The sequence below is a fragment of the Heterocephalus glaber genome, unplaced genomic scaffold (genome assembly GCF_053883595.1).
Source record: "Heterocephalus glaber isolate CG9 unplaced genomic scaffold, H.glaber_assembly_v1.0 deba00001175, whole genome shotgun sequence".
In the NCBI taxonomy this organism is placed as follows: Eukaryota; Metazoa; Chordata; class Mammalia; order Rodentia; family Bathyergidae; genus Heterocephalus; species Heterocephalus glaber.
In genome coordinates this window covers 187,806-202,312 of record NW_028258207.1, presented here as the reverse complement: position 1 = coordinate 202,312, position 14,507 = coordinate 187,806, and the positions used below count along the sequence as shown (strand labels likewise).

At 50.1% G+C, this 14,507-nt stretch overlaps 1 protein-coding gene across 2 annotated transcripts in view; it reads right to left on the bottom strand.

Annotated features, from left to right (window-relative positions):
• Nucleotides 1-14,294, bottom strand: part of Ccdc13 (coiled-coil domain containing 13) — a 34,995-nt gene extending 20,701 nt beyond the window's left edge. For both annotated transcript variants that reach the window (XM_013072803.3, XM_087210667.1), the window contains exons 1-3: nucleotides 14,171-14,294; nucleotides 4,950-5,180; nucleotides 2,714-2,862 (exon numbers count right to left, since the gene is read on the bottom strand). In XM_013072803.3, coding sequence (XP_012928257.1) covers nucleotides 2,714-2,862; nucleotides 4,950-5,170 — 370 coding nt within the window. In that variant the 5' untranslated portion in view covers nucleotides 5,171-5,180; nucleotides 14,171-14,294. The remainder of the gene's footprint in view (nucleotides 1-2,713; nucleotides 2,863-4,949; nucleotides 5,181-14,170) is intronic.
• Nucleotides 14,295-14,507: the final 213 nt, after the last annotated feature.

The window sequence follows — 14,507 nt, the reverse complement described above, 5'->3', positions numbered from 1 at the left end:
TGGCAAGGAGCTCAAGGGGCAGAGGTTCCAAGAGTCCCGCACACCCAGGGGCCCATGGCAATGCTGGAGACACAAAGGAAGCCACTTAGGGAGACAGTGAAACTGGAAGGCAGGGGTTCAGCTCTGCGGGAGACAGGCTGACGCCCCCTTCTTCCCTGGAGCCCTCTGATGAGGGGCTGCAGCCCCCACCCTTCTCTGCCTGCTGGGCTCTGGGCTTGGCCAGCAGGAGGTAGAGGCCAGGGCAGGAAGGGGCTGGAGGAGCGCTTGCTAAGCTGCACGTGAGCAGGTCTGGGCCAGCTTGCCAGCCCTCAGAGGAGGTACAGGGGACAGCAGCCGCCCCAGCCACGCCAGGCTGGGCTCAGCCAACCCCACTGCCCCCGAGGCCTGGGCCGAGGGAATGCTCGCTCCTGGAAGCTGCTGAGACAATGTGGCTGCTTCCTCGGCAGAGCGCTGTGGCAGCCCCAAGCACACGCATTCATTGAGCAAGTGTTCAGAGTTTCTGCCAAGTCCCGGGCCCTCTCAGTGTTAGGGATTTGGTGGTGAGTAAAAGGGACTCCTGGAGTTTACATTCTAGCAGAAAGACAATGAACAGCAAGGCATCAGCCTGCGAGGGGCGTGTGGGGGCATCGGGCTGCGCAGTGAGGCCGAGAGGGGTGGGCGCTGCCGTTCCCCAGGCTGTGGCCCGGCGTCTCTCTGAGGAGGGAGATCGTCCACAGCCGGACTCTGGCGGGGCAGATGGAGCCGAGAGGTGGGCTGTCAGCGAGGAGGAGGGTTCTGGACAGAGCGTGACGAGGGCCGGGCTCTGAGGACGGGCAGCTGGCTCTCGGGAAGGCAGCGCCCTGCGGGCAGTGGCTCTGCAAGTTCCCTGCATGCTTCTGACACTCCAGCCCCAGAAGCCTGGCACACACACCTTGTCCTCCTTCCCAGCAAGGCCGTGCCACAGGGCACAGGGGACAGCGGTGGAGAGCATGTGGCGGAGAGCACGCGGCGGCACTTGGAGCTTCTGACTCAGGTGGGCTGTGGGGAGGGGCTGCCCTCGGGACCTCACAGGTGCTGAGGAGGACAAGGACCCCCGGGGGCCAGAGCTCAGAGCAGGCTGGGGCCCTGAGGTCTGCAGGGAGGGGACAGGAGGGCGCTGGCTCCCTGGTCCTGCAACTCGCCATGGCCGGGGAGGGACGCTGAAAGATCACAGGGGGCACCACCAGCCTAGCAGCTGGAGAGACGCACTCTCAGCAGAAGCTCCGGCTCTGCTAGGGTGGGGGAAGCGTGTGCCACCCTATGGTTCCCACGGAGGACCCCACACCCCAGGACAGAATGCATGAAGCAAGGTGAGGATTCTGGGAGCCAGTGAGTGTTGTGGGCTGGATCTAGAATGCCCCTCAGAGGTCTAGGTGGGAGGTGACTGGATCGGGGTGCTGAGTTCACCAGTGGATGGATCTACTGATGAGTCCAGGCTGAGTGTGCTGTGAGGAGGTGGGGCCTGGTTGGAGGGGCCACTGTGGGGCTTTTGGGGGTCCATCTCCCTCCTCCATTCTCTCTCTGCTTCCTGGTCACCATGAGGTGAGCCGCCCTCCACCGTGCCCTTCCGCCATGACGTTCCTGCCATGGAGCTGAATCTCCTGAACCAGGAGCCAGATTGAACCTTTCCTCCTTTCAATTGTGGGTGCTGGGTTTTGTGCCCCAGGGACTGGAAGCTAAGACATACCAAGCATATCTGGGAGGAAACCAGACCTAGAAGAACAAATGATCCAGGCGGAGTTCCCAGGTTAGGGTTTCCTCCTGGGATTCGGAAGCAGTGCAAGTCCTGGAACCGGCCCTCAGCAGTGGGTCAGGAGAAGCCCTCTTCAGCCCAGACAGCAGGGGAGCCCAGAGACCACGGGTCCGCTGCTTTCCCCATCTCCCAGTCAGACTGCAGCCCAGCCCAGCCCTGCAGCTGTGACGTCCCTGACAAATGGTACAACTGTGAGGAAAGCACAGACTAATTTTGTCTCCTCAAGTTCTTTAAAATGTGTATAATGGTTGCCTGCAAAACCTATAACATCCATAAGACTCTCAGTAAACCTGGTGTAACGCATGTAAAGCTGTGACATCCCTGGGGAGTGTGAAGGCACTTCTATGGTGGTGAAGTTTCTGCTTCCACTTGACATGGTAAGTTTCTGATAGACTAACAGACTGTACAAAGTTAAGTCCCACGTGTAATCACTAAAACACCCACTAACACTCCAGCCAAAGGAAAACAGCCCTTCTACCTGTCTGTAGTCGACATTGTGGCCTGGTTTAAAACGTGAATGGGGCCCGTTGGACTTCCCTCTCTGAAATGTGTGGCTGGTCAGCAAGGTGCACACCTGTAATGCCAGCACTCTGGGAGGCTGAGGCAGGAGGATCACAAGTCTGAGGACAGCCTGGGCAATTTAGGGAATTAGTGAGACTCTGTCTCAAAATATGAATGACAAATAAACGGGCTGGGGATGTAGCTTAATATGAAGGCCCTGGGTTCAATCTCCAGTACTGGAAACCAATCAACGAAACACATACACAAAACACAAACACAAAATGCCAGAAACAAACACCAGGTGAGGTCACAGGCCAGTGGCAGAGACTTCAGGGCCCGCCCTGCCCCTGCTCGCCCTGGCCCAGTTTCCCCCTCTGCTCCTCCACCTCCCTCACTTCCGGGATGCAGCTGCACACGTGACCACAGCTGACCCTGCACTACCTGTGAAGGCCAGCCTGTCCTCTTCTATTTTCTTCTTGAGGTGTTTGAGTTCGAAGTCCCTCTCCTTCAGCAGCTTGTACAACCGCCCGTTCTCGTCCGAGGTCTCCCTGAGCTCCTCCCGCAGCTGCTGGACCTCGTCCTCGAGCACCCTGGGAGGCAAAGGCGGCGTGAGCGCCCAGGGCTGGGGCCTCCTGGACGGGCAGGCACAGGGCCTCACTGGGGAGTGGGACTGGTCTGCACGGAAAGGGGAGAGGTGAGCAGATTCTAACACCCTGCTCCCGGGACAGAGCGGTTACGCGTGTGTGCACCACACGAGCAGAAGGAGAAAAGAAAGGCTGAGTGGCGCGGCTTACTAGCTGGCTTCAAGGGATCTACTAACGAAACCCGACTCAGAGAAGTATGTCACACACCCATGGGATACTCATAAAAGTGAACAGGCAGCGACAAAGCCAGTCTTAGCACATTCTCAAATAAAGACGGCAGTGGACAAAAATTCAACGCTTTAAAAATAGCAAAAAATAAACAAGGCATGGTGGCACAGGCCTGTAATCCCAGCATCCTTCCTGGAGGCTGATGCAGGAGGACTGGGGGTTGGAGGCCAGCCTGGGCTACACAGTGAGTTCAAGGCCAGCCGGGGCTGTGTAATGAGACCCTGTCTGAAAACACACAAACAAAAGTAAGTCAAAAAGTAAAAGAAAATAAAAAACAAAGCCCAAAGGCCATCATATATTTGGAACTTGAGAAGCAAATTCCCAAATTATCTGTTGGTAAAGAAGAAATCAGAATGAACATGAGGAAGCACTCAGCGAGGATTGGCCCCGGGAACACTGTCACACTCGAGGGGTGCGGGGATTGACAGCCCTAGCCAGCCTCATTTCACCGACATAGCCTCTGCAGTCCTCCACGCACGCGTGTGCACACGCATGCACACACATGCACACACGCGTGCACACACATGCGCTTGCAAATGGTGATTTTTGTAAGCTTTAAATTGAGGCTAGGGGGCTGGGGTTTGGGTACACTTTGCAGAAGAGGCGGCCGGTCCTGTGTCACCGCTGTCTTCATGGAGCCAAGAAACCCTGAGTGGTGGTCACTGCCGTGTCAGGCGCAGTGCAGAGGGAGCTGCCGGGAGGCCAGGATTTTCTGGCAACAGCTGTTGCTACTATTGCTGCTGCTGCTGCCGCTCCACCCAGTCTCTTGATTCGGGGACGGGTCATTTGGAAACAGGTGTGGGGTTGACTGAGAGCTGATATTCAGGAGCTGTATGCTTTTTGAAATTTTTTCAATTATTAGAAATATCTATTTTTTCCAATTGGCATTTTGAAGTAGGTCATTTTGAAAACAGAAACTAAAAAAAACAGAATTTGAAGGTGATAAAAAAATCGAATTTGAAGATGGAAGAAATATTCCAGACAAAAGCAGAAGCAGAGACGGCTCAGCTGCGGGGTGCTCCTCTGGTCCAGTGATGGGCAGAGGACGCTCGCCCTGCTGCCTCTAAGTGCCGCAGGCCGCGCGCCTCCACGCACCGTTGGGGTCAGAGCACACTGCGAAGACTCCCGATACCTTCCAACTTGTCCACCGGCTGCGAAGGGACAAAGGGTCAGCAGGAGCATCTCTGGGACAGGAGAGGAAGCTAGCCGGGGACAATGGTCTCGGATGGATTTGGAGCAACAAGCATCTATGAACCAGCAGTAGCCAACCAGCTCCTCAGAGACACAGACAGAATTCTCATGAAAGAGAGATGGAAAAAATCTGCTGATAAAGAGGGCATGGTGGTGCACGCCTGTAATCCCAGCACTCTGGGAGGCAGAGGCAGGAGGCTCACAAGTTTGAACTCAGCCTGGGCAACTTAGCGACTTAGCCAGATGTTGTTTCAAAATATAAATGCATGAATGAATGGGGATGTAGCTCAGTGCATAGGCCTGGGATCAACCCCAGTACTGCCGTCATCAATCAATTAACCAATCAATCAATCAATCAAATAAAAAACGAAACCAGGTGACAAACTATACCCTGAGGAGCTTTTAAATGTTCAAGTTGATTTTAAATGGTTTTCAGGTGTGTTTCATATCAAATTTTTGCCCTCAGGAGCACGGGTCTAGCAGATCCAGGAGTTTCTAAGAACCAATTCTGCATGGAAGCCACTTTCATCGATGAGCCCACATCTTACATTTGCAGTCACTCCGCCCCTGCCTCCACCTGCCCGCAGCTCTGTGGGAGGTCAGCCCTCCATTACCTCTGCTGGAAGACGCTCTTCAAGTCCTGCTCCCCCGAGAGAAGGAGGCCAAGGCTGTCAGAGACCCCCGAGGGCCCTTCCTGGTGGTCAGCATGGCTCTGGAGGTGCAGGCTCTTTTCTCTCTTTGCCTCCATCTGCTTCTGTAGCCTTCGGTGCTGCAGCTCCTGCATCGCCTTGAACTGCAGCCGCACAGTGTCCTGTGAGGCTTCGTCCGAGGCCATCTTGCTCCTCCTGGGGGTCAGAAAGGGGCTGAAGCACACACCCAGGGCTCTGCACACCTCCACCCACTGCAGTGACCTTCCAGCCATCAAGCTGAGCCTCCCACCCGCCCTGGGACAGACCCCTGCCTGCATGAGGTGCCAGCACCTCCCCCACCACGCAGACACAACACGAGCTGGGCCTGTGTTCACTGCTGTCTATTCTGGGGAACATCAGGGTCCCGGGCACCCCTAAAATAGAACAGTGCCTGCGTCCAGCCCCAGACCACGTAAATCGGTTTCTAGGAACAGGGCTTAGGCATCCTTATTTCTACTGTGTGTGTGTGTGTGTGTGTGTGTGTGTGTGTGTGTGTGTGTGTGGCGGGGTGCTAGGGACTGAACCCAGGGCCTTCCACTGAACTACATCCCTAACCTTATTTTATTTCTTTATTTGGAGACAGGGTCTTGCTAAGTTGTTAAGTTACCCAGGGTGAGCTTGAGCTTTCGATCCTCCTGTCTCAGTCTCCCAGAGTGCTGGGATTATAGACCTGTATCACCATGCCCCACAAGGCATCATTATTTGTTTCTCTTAAAACTGAGGTATAAACTGGATATAGTGGCACATGCCTGCAATCCCAGCACTTGGGAGGCTGAGGCAGGAGGAGCACCACAAGCTTGCAGCCAGCCTAATCTACATAGTGAGACCCCCCCTCACCAAAAAACTGAGGTGTAATTTAAAGAAATGCATAAATCCTGAGTGTACAGCTCAATGCACCAATCAGTACACTGTTCTGTGTCTACCCACAGCTGGGCTTAAAAAATGATTCCCACAATGTGTGTTATTTTGATTTGTCCAGAATAGCACCTTTTTTTTTTTTCTTTTGGTACCAGGGATCAAACTCGGGTCCTTGTGCTTTCGAGGCAGGCGGCAGAACCACTGAGCTAAATCCCCGGCCCCAAGGTTTGTCATTTTGACCTGCTGAGCTGGAGAAACTTAGAATCCAAGTCTTGTGACCTAGTCCATCCCCTGGACCTCTTTCTCACCCACAGGCAGAGGAAAGAGCTTTCACTGACACAGGAGAGACTGCACCTTCAGACCCATCCTTCTATGCACACACAGTTGCCCTCCACTCCACTCTTCCTGAGATCTCTTATCTCACTGGGGGACTCTGTTGCAGGATATTGTCTGGATGGGCACATTTTGATTCCAAAGAGAATAATCTACAAGGTGAGTTCTGCCTCCCTAGAACATCTTCCCTAGGACCCCCCCCCCACACACACACACACTGGAGTGGCATCTGGGCCTCTACTGTGATGTCCCCATGTCTGTGCAGGGTAAGTGACTTAAGGTCTAAACCACATTGTTCCCCTGTGGTCATGCATCTGCTATGGGACCTTGAGTCCCACCTCTGCCCTTGAAGATGAATTCTCCTTTCTTTTCAATCAGCTTTACAGATGTATAATTTGTACACAGTAAAATTTGCCACATTTTTTGTGTACAGATGAATTTTGACAAGTATATATGCTTGTGTGAACCACTACCACCATCATGAAAGACCATTCCCATAAGTGTAGGAAATTTATGTTTAACTTTAAGAAATGATTTATTTTTATGGTTTATTTTTAGACATCCCCCCTCAAGTGGTCATAGGTGGGGCTTTTGGGAAATGACTGGATCACAGGGGCATGGTACTTGTAAGTGTGGATTAGTCCACTGATGAGTTTAAATCTGAATGTGATGTTGGGAGGAGGTGGGTCCTGGGGGCGTGACCCAGAAGGGTCTAGCTCCCTCCTCCACCCTTGATTCCTCGCTGCTTCCTGTTTGCCCTGCCATGGACTGTTTCTCCTCCAAGATGCTCCTCTGCCAGGCCACCCTGCCTTGGAGCCAGCCAACTATGAATTGAACCTCTATAAACTGTGAGCTAAATAAACCTCTCCTCCTTTAACCTGTGGCTGTTGGGTGCTGTATCCCAGCAAGGAGGAAGCAGCTACCACACTGTGAACCTGCCTTCCAGAGAGGCTGCATCCTCTTGGGTCCCTATGGCAGCTGCTCACATAATGTCAGCACTTTGTGGGGCCAGCCTGGATTTCATCTTTCTAGTTGGTAAGCAATGGGGGTCTCAATGACCTTTTAATTTCTGTCACCCTGCTGACCAGTTCTGTCGAGCCTCCTTTTACTTGTGAGTTTACTTTTTTGGTGATTTTTAAATCATTATATTACTGTGTGGTCAGAGCTCCTCACACACTCTTGATGTTCCCTCTCTTTGAACTTTACACACAGGGACTCACAGAGCTTATGTCTGTGATCTTATGAGGGCTGCTGGGTGGCTCTGGCACATCGCCGGCATTGGCATCCCCACCCAGAGCCAACCTTGAGCTGCACCGTCCACCACTGAGGCTCATGCAGATACACAGTCTTTAGTTTGTGTTTGGTTTTTGTTTTTGTTTTGATAATGGAGACTAAACTCAGGGCCTTTTCACTGAGTGATACTCTCAGCCCTTTCTTCACTTTTTATTTTGAGACAGGGGCTCGCTAAGTTAGTTGCTGAGTTGCCCAGGCTGGATTGAAATTGCAATGCCTCAGCCTCCCTGAGTGACAAGACTGGGCCTGCATCACAACACCCAGCCTGAAGTAGAGACCTTAGTGTGAGGTCCTGAGAGGGTGGGCCTTATGTGACCACAGCGTTTAGAGAAAGAGTCTCAGAGTGACGACAGGCGTGCACAGGCTCCCAACTCCTGCCGCGCAATCCCCTGCACCGCCATGACCCTGCCCCCAAGAAGGCCACCACCAGACACGCCCTGATCTCGACCTCTGCTCTTCCTAACACCCAGTCGGTGATCCTGTGTTACGTGCAGCAGAAAGCGCCTGAGCCACCCACAGTCGAGGACCTTCTTGTCCACAAACGACCTTCAGCTTGGCCCTAAGTCCCCGCCCCACACCACGCTCATCACCGTGCCAGTGGCACCTCAGCCACCTCCCACTGTCGGCCCCAGACGTCGCCTGGGTCCCCCCTCTGCCTCGTCGTCCCCCCTGGCACTCTCCGCTCGATGCGGCACAGGGCATCACGTGACAGGAGACCAGATTCCGGGTTTTAAGTCGAGGTGGGTCAGCAAGCTCTCCTCTGAAGGCCCAGTGTCCCCGGCTGTGATTGCACGCCCATGTGACCTGCTGCACTCTGCCTCAGTGGCCCCAAGCAGCTGAGGCGGTGTGCGGCGCGGTCAAGGCGTTCTCAGTTGACCTGCGTCCCACAGGCAGCAAGATGCCGCTGGGCTGTGGCCCTGAGTTTGTGACCTGGCATACAGCACTTTCACCTGAAAGGTTTCTTGAGCTTTGGGAAACCCTGTGGAGCCTAAGATTTGAAACCATATCGTTGTGATTCCCTCCTTGCGTGTATTACCAGAAGGGACAACCATGTTCTTCCCTTTCCAGGATGGGCCCCTGGAAGGAGAGCCGCAAGAACGAGGACACCGAGCAGGCTGAGGGGAGGGTGGAGCGCAGAGTCTGACGCCTGCTGCACAGGAACACCCTGGGCAACTGAAGGCGCGGCGTTTGGCCACAGTCAGGGGCAGCCCAGGCCTTGGGTGCTGCTGATCTGGGACCCACGGGAGCCGCCAGCCTGGGCAGACTCGGCAGTTAGCGCTCCAGGTGGGTTCTCGAGGAGCTGGGTGAGTCTGAGGGGCTCCCGACCTCAGTGGGCGGAGCCGATGTATGGAAGCCAGAGACTTGCGAAGGTGCCAAGCAGAGCGCGCTGTGCAGGAGCGGGGTCAGCTGTGGGCTGCTGAGGACACTGCTGTTCCTCCCTCCCTGCTGGGCCCTCCAAGACCCCTCCTCATCTTCCCTGCCCTGCATCCTGACTGCTCTCACAGTGGCCGACCTGCTCAGCACCCTCAGCCCTCTCAGGGACAGCCTCATGGCACAGGTCCCCCGACACCTCGTCCCCTGTCTGGGACAGGCGTCCTCCTGGACTCCCATCCCCGCCGCTTGCCCCTGTCCCCGGCCCTGGTCACACCTTTATTGCTCTACTCTGCTCACTCAGAGACAGAGACTATCCACTCTCAGGACCAAGAACCTCCCACCTCCCACCTCCCACACCTGACCACCCTCCAGTGGGCTCCCTGTGCAACAGGACTGCAGTAAAGAACACAAGCTGTGGCCCACATTTAAGGAGTCTCCAGCCCTGTGCGATTCTGCATGCCTGCAATCGCAGCTGCTTGGGTAGCTGAGGAAGGAAGATCACAAGTTGGAGGCCAGCCAGGGCAACCTGGCAAGACTATAAGCAAAAAAAAGTAGGGCTGGGATTTAGGTCAGTGGTTCCACCGCCTGCCTCGCACGCACAAGGACCAGAGTTCAATCCCCGGTACCAAAAAAAAAAAAAAGTAAAAAGGGCTGGGGTTGCAGCCCAGGAACACACACACACACACACACACACACACACACACACACACACACACACACACGAATTGTAGGAAAGCCCAAAGACAAGAGGGGAGAAAAACAAGACACCAGGAGAAACTTTAGCCTCTGATTCCTAAAGATACAGCAAGCTGTAAACACAGCTTAATCCGAGCCGGATCAGTGCGAGACCGCACACTAAAGGCTTTCTACCTCAGTTCCTTTTACCTTATGTAGCACGTCTGGATCTCAGCAAAAAATTTACAGCACATGCTAAAAGGCAAATCAAACAAATAGTGGTAAGAGAAAAAGCAAGCATCAGAACCAGAATCAGATATGAAAGGGATTTTGGAGTTACCATTCCAGGAATTTAGAATAACTGATTAATGTGCTAAAGGTGGACAACATGGAAAACCAGGTGGGTAACACAAAGAGAAAAATGCAAAATAAAAGAAAGTGAAAAACTAGACATCAAATACCCTTCAACAGAAATGAAGAATGCAGCTGATAGGCACATCAGCAGATAGACCGGTGAGCAGAGACTCAGGGAGCTGTAAGACGAGTTGAAAGAAACTTCTTGAATTGAAATTGAAATGCAACAAGAGAAAGAATGAAACACAAGAAGAAAATAACCAGAAGAGACTATCCAAGAACTGCAGAATGGTATCAAAATCTATATCTACAGAAAATCAGGAAAGGTAGAGTCAAATTGAACAGCACGGTCAAACAACTGGAACCAACTGACATTTTAAAAATACTTCATCCAAAAACAACAGGACACACATTCTTCTCAGGCACACATGGGACATTCATCAGGAGAGACCAAATTCTGTGACATAAAACAGATATTAACAAATTAGAATAAAAGCTATCATACAAAGTATGCCCAGAGACTAGAATGGAATTTAATTAGAAGTTAATAACAGAAAAATGGCTGGAAAATCCCAAGTATTTGGAGATTATACAACATGTTTTTAAATGACACATAGGTCTCAAGAGAATTTTTTTAAGTTTTTTGAACTAAATGAAAATAACAACCAATCAAGATTTGCAGAATGCCATGAAATAAATAGTGGTCAGAGGGGAAATTATAGCATTGAATATACATACTAGAAAGGATGAAAGGTCTAAATGAACAACCTAAGATTCCATTATTGAAAACTAGAAAAAGAAGACTAAATTAAGTCCAAAATAAGCAGAAGAGAAATAATAAAAATCAGAGCATCAATCAATGAAATTGAGGGCCGGGGATTTAGCTCAGAGTTAACAAAACCAAAAGTTGTTTTTTGAGATCGATAAAATCGATAAACCCCTTGCCATGCTACCCAAGGAAAAAAGAGAGAAAACACAAATTACTAAGCAGAAGTGAAAGGTGGGCCATGGCTGAATGAAACCCTGGCCAGCTCTCAGGGACATCTCCTTACTTGTCTAGAAAATGCAGGTGATTTTTCCCCTGGGCACTTGGGCAGTTCTCGGGGAGCCACAAACTCTGTCTCCAGTCACATATGCAGCTGGGACACAGCCACTTTTGCCTCAACTGCCATTTAAGGGGCCTCACTGGCAGGGGGACTTTGGGGTCTCCTGTGTGGAGAGGACACTGCCCCGACCCTTCCCAGTCATAACCCTAAAAGCTGTATAATGAGACTCCCCGGCTTACAACTGAAATTTCACTGCTGAAGCTTGTCTGATCTGGCGATGTAACGTTCTTTCTGTACCTTCTCTTTCTTCTGTGTAATCATGTATGTGTCAATTAACAATTTGTTAAACTTTGTTTTATGGCTTTTACCTTGCTGCTTAAGGCGTTTGCAGTTTGTGGGTCTGAACCTCTAAGTTAAGCAGCTGTGACTGTAATCTCTAAGATTACAATGCAGGCTGGTTTAACATTAGGAAACCGATTAACGTATCTGGAATATCAACAGGTTAAGATGAAAAAATTCACATGATCACATTAATAGATGCAGAAAAAGATTTACGAAGTTCCAACACCCATTTATGATTAAAAACTAAAAACTCTAAGAAACTAGGAAAAAGAAGAACTTCTTCAACTCGGTAAGGAACATCTGCAAAAAAGCCCATAGCTAACATCAGACTTTGTGGTGAGAAATTAGATGCCTCCACCTAAGACCAGAAACAGGGCAAAAGTAGCCCTTCTTTACTCTTATTCGAATCATACCAGAAGTTCTAACTAATGAAATAGGACAAGAAAAGGAAATAAGTGACAGAAATTGGGAGAGAAGAAATAAAACTGTCTTGTCTGCAAATGACATGATGGTCTATGTAGAAAATCCTAAGAATGAACAAACTCACAAGGTTCAGTGATTATAGTAAGGTTGCAAAATACAAAATTAATACATGAAAGTCCAATGGTTTCCTAAGTGCCAGCAATCAGCAATCGGAACTTGAAATGAAAACACATAACACCATTAACTGAAAAAAAACTGAAATAGGTGTGAATCCAAGAAAATATATGTAAGATCTATATGAGGAAAACTATGAAATTCTGATGAAACAAATCAAAGAACTAAGGAAGTAGATATCTCATATTCATGGATAGGAAGATTCGATATTGTCAGAGATGTCAGTTCTATGCAATCCCAACCGAAACTACAGACAGTTACTTTGTGGATATTAACAAATTGATTCTAGAGTTTATGTGAAGAGGAAAAGGATCCAGAATACCCACATAATATAGAACGCTTTCTAATTTCAAGAATTACTCTAAAGCTACATTAATCAAAACAGTGTGGTATTGGTGAAAGAAAAGACAAATCTGAGGAATTAAGAGAGAGCCAGAAGCCGACCCATATAAATATAGTCAATTGGTCTTTGACAAAGAAAGAAAGGTGATCCAGTAGAGAAAGAACAGTCTTTTCAACAAATGGTACAGGAACAAATGTACCCATATACAAAAAAATTAATCTGCACAGGCCTTAAACCTGTTACAAAATAATTAACTCAAAATGATTATATGCCTAAATATTAAATGCAAAACTACAAAACTCCTAGAAGACAATATAGAAGAAAATCTAGGTGACTTTAGATTTGGTAGTGCAGCTCTAATACCAGAAGTATAATCTATGAAAACAAACTGATGTGCAAAATGTACCTGATAAACAACTGAGTCCAAAACATGGAAAAAAAAAACTCTTAAAGCTTAATAAGAAAATACACAACTTTGTAAAAGGTGGGCAAAAGATCTGAACAAACACCACAAGATATGCTGATGGCAAATAAGTATATGAAAAGATGCCTGACAACATAATTCATTAGGAAATGCAAATTAAAACAATAATGAGATACCGTTACATAGCCTGTAGAAAGGCCAAAGTCGAGAACATGGACACCACCAAATATCAGTATTTGGTGGCAGTATAGGCTGGCAATAGGAAGCAACAAGAACGCTCATTGCTGGTGGGAATTCAAATGATAGAATCACTTTGGAAGATGATAGTCATTTTCAAAGCTAAAATAACCTTACCCATATGAACTGAACACTATGTCCACACAAACACCTGCATAGGAAATGTTGTGGCAGCTTTATTCATAGTTGCCCCAAATCAGAAACTACCAAGAAGTACTTCAATAGGTGAACAAATAAACTGGTACAATCACACAGAGGAATTTTTATTCAGTGATGAAAAGACAGGAGCTGTCAAAAAAAGACATGCAGGAAACATAAATGCATATTTCTAAGTGAGAAAGCCAGTCTGAAAAGGTTATTCTATATGATCACAACTTAGCAACTGTATGACACTTCGGAAAAGGCAAAACTATAGAGAAATAAAAGATTTGTCGTTGCCAGGGGTTGGAACAGGGGTAGGAGGAGAAATAAACAATGGAGCACAGGGGATTTTTAGGGCAGTGAAAATATTCTGTATGGTATTTTAGGTGGATACATGGCATTGTGCATTTACCAAAACCAATAGTGTAAACCCTAATGTAACCTGTGGGCTTCAATTACAACGTTATCAATATAAGCTTATCTCATATATATATATATATATATATATATATTCTGTTTTCTATTCGATATTTTTTTGTAAATCTGAAACTGATTTAAGAAATAAAGTCAATTAAGTATTTTTTTTAAGTAGGACTAAGGCTAGATGGAAAGAACTGTGTACTCAGGCAGGACTGGGAGCCGTGCGGTGGGGCGCGTGGCTCCCACTCAGGGGTCCCGTTGGAAAGCTGCGGCGTGCACAGGGGACGCGGCCAGTGCAGGACTGACGGGGCCGTCCTCCCGCATGCAGGCACCTTATTTGCTCCTCACTTTCCCTCTCCCTCTCCGTTCTCTTCCGGATTCCTAGAAATAGCCCGAAGTCCCAGGGCGGCGGCAGACGCCGGGAGGTGCCCAGCCGACCCCTGCTGGACCGCTGGCCAGGCGCGCGCCCAGGGACGAGAGGTCTCCTTGCCCTGCCGACGCCCGCCCGGGCTGGGAGACGCCGCGCCGCGCCGGAGGACAGCGCGGTAGGGCACAAGACCCCGAGCGAGCCTCAGCTCCCCACCAGCCCCGGGACCGCGCGACCGCCCGGGGAGGGGACCCGGTGTGTGTGGAGCCACAGGGCTAGCGGCGAGCCCGGCTCCGCTTCCAGCCCAGCCCGGCCCGGCCCGGCCGCCCTCCTCGCACTTACAGCCGTCTCGCTGCTTCTCCCTTCTAGGACCTCGGACTGCTGGGCCGGGTTCCCTCTTCCGGACGCCTGCATCTGCTGCCTTGGCAACCGTCACCAGGGAAACCAGTAACGTAGCGAGCAAGACGTCATCACGCCTCTACGGGGAGCGACAGAGACCAGAAAGTTTTGAAAGTGACCGGCGCCGCTGGCCAGCTTGAGGCTTTGTGAAAACAGGCGTGGTGGGCTGGACAAAGGGCATCGTACCCTTGAGACTTTTTTTTTTTTTTCTGAAGGGTATTTTAAAGAGTGTTATGGATCAGACCTTTAGCCTCTGCACATTCTGCTGTCCTGCAAGGGA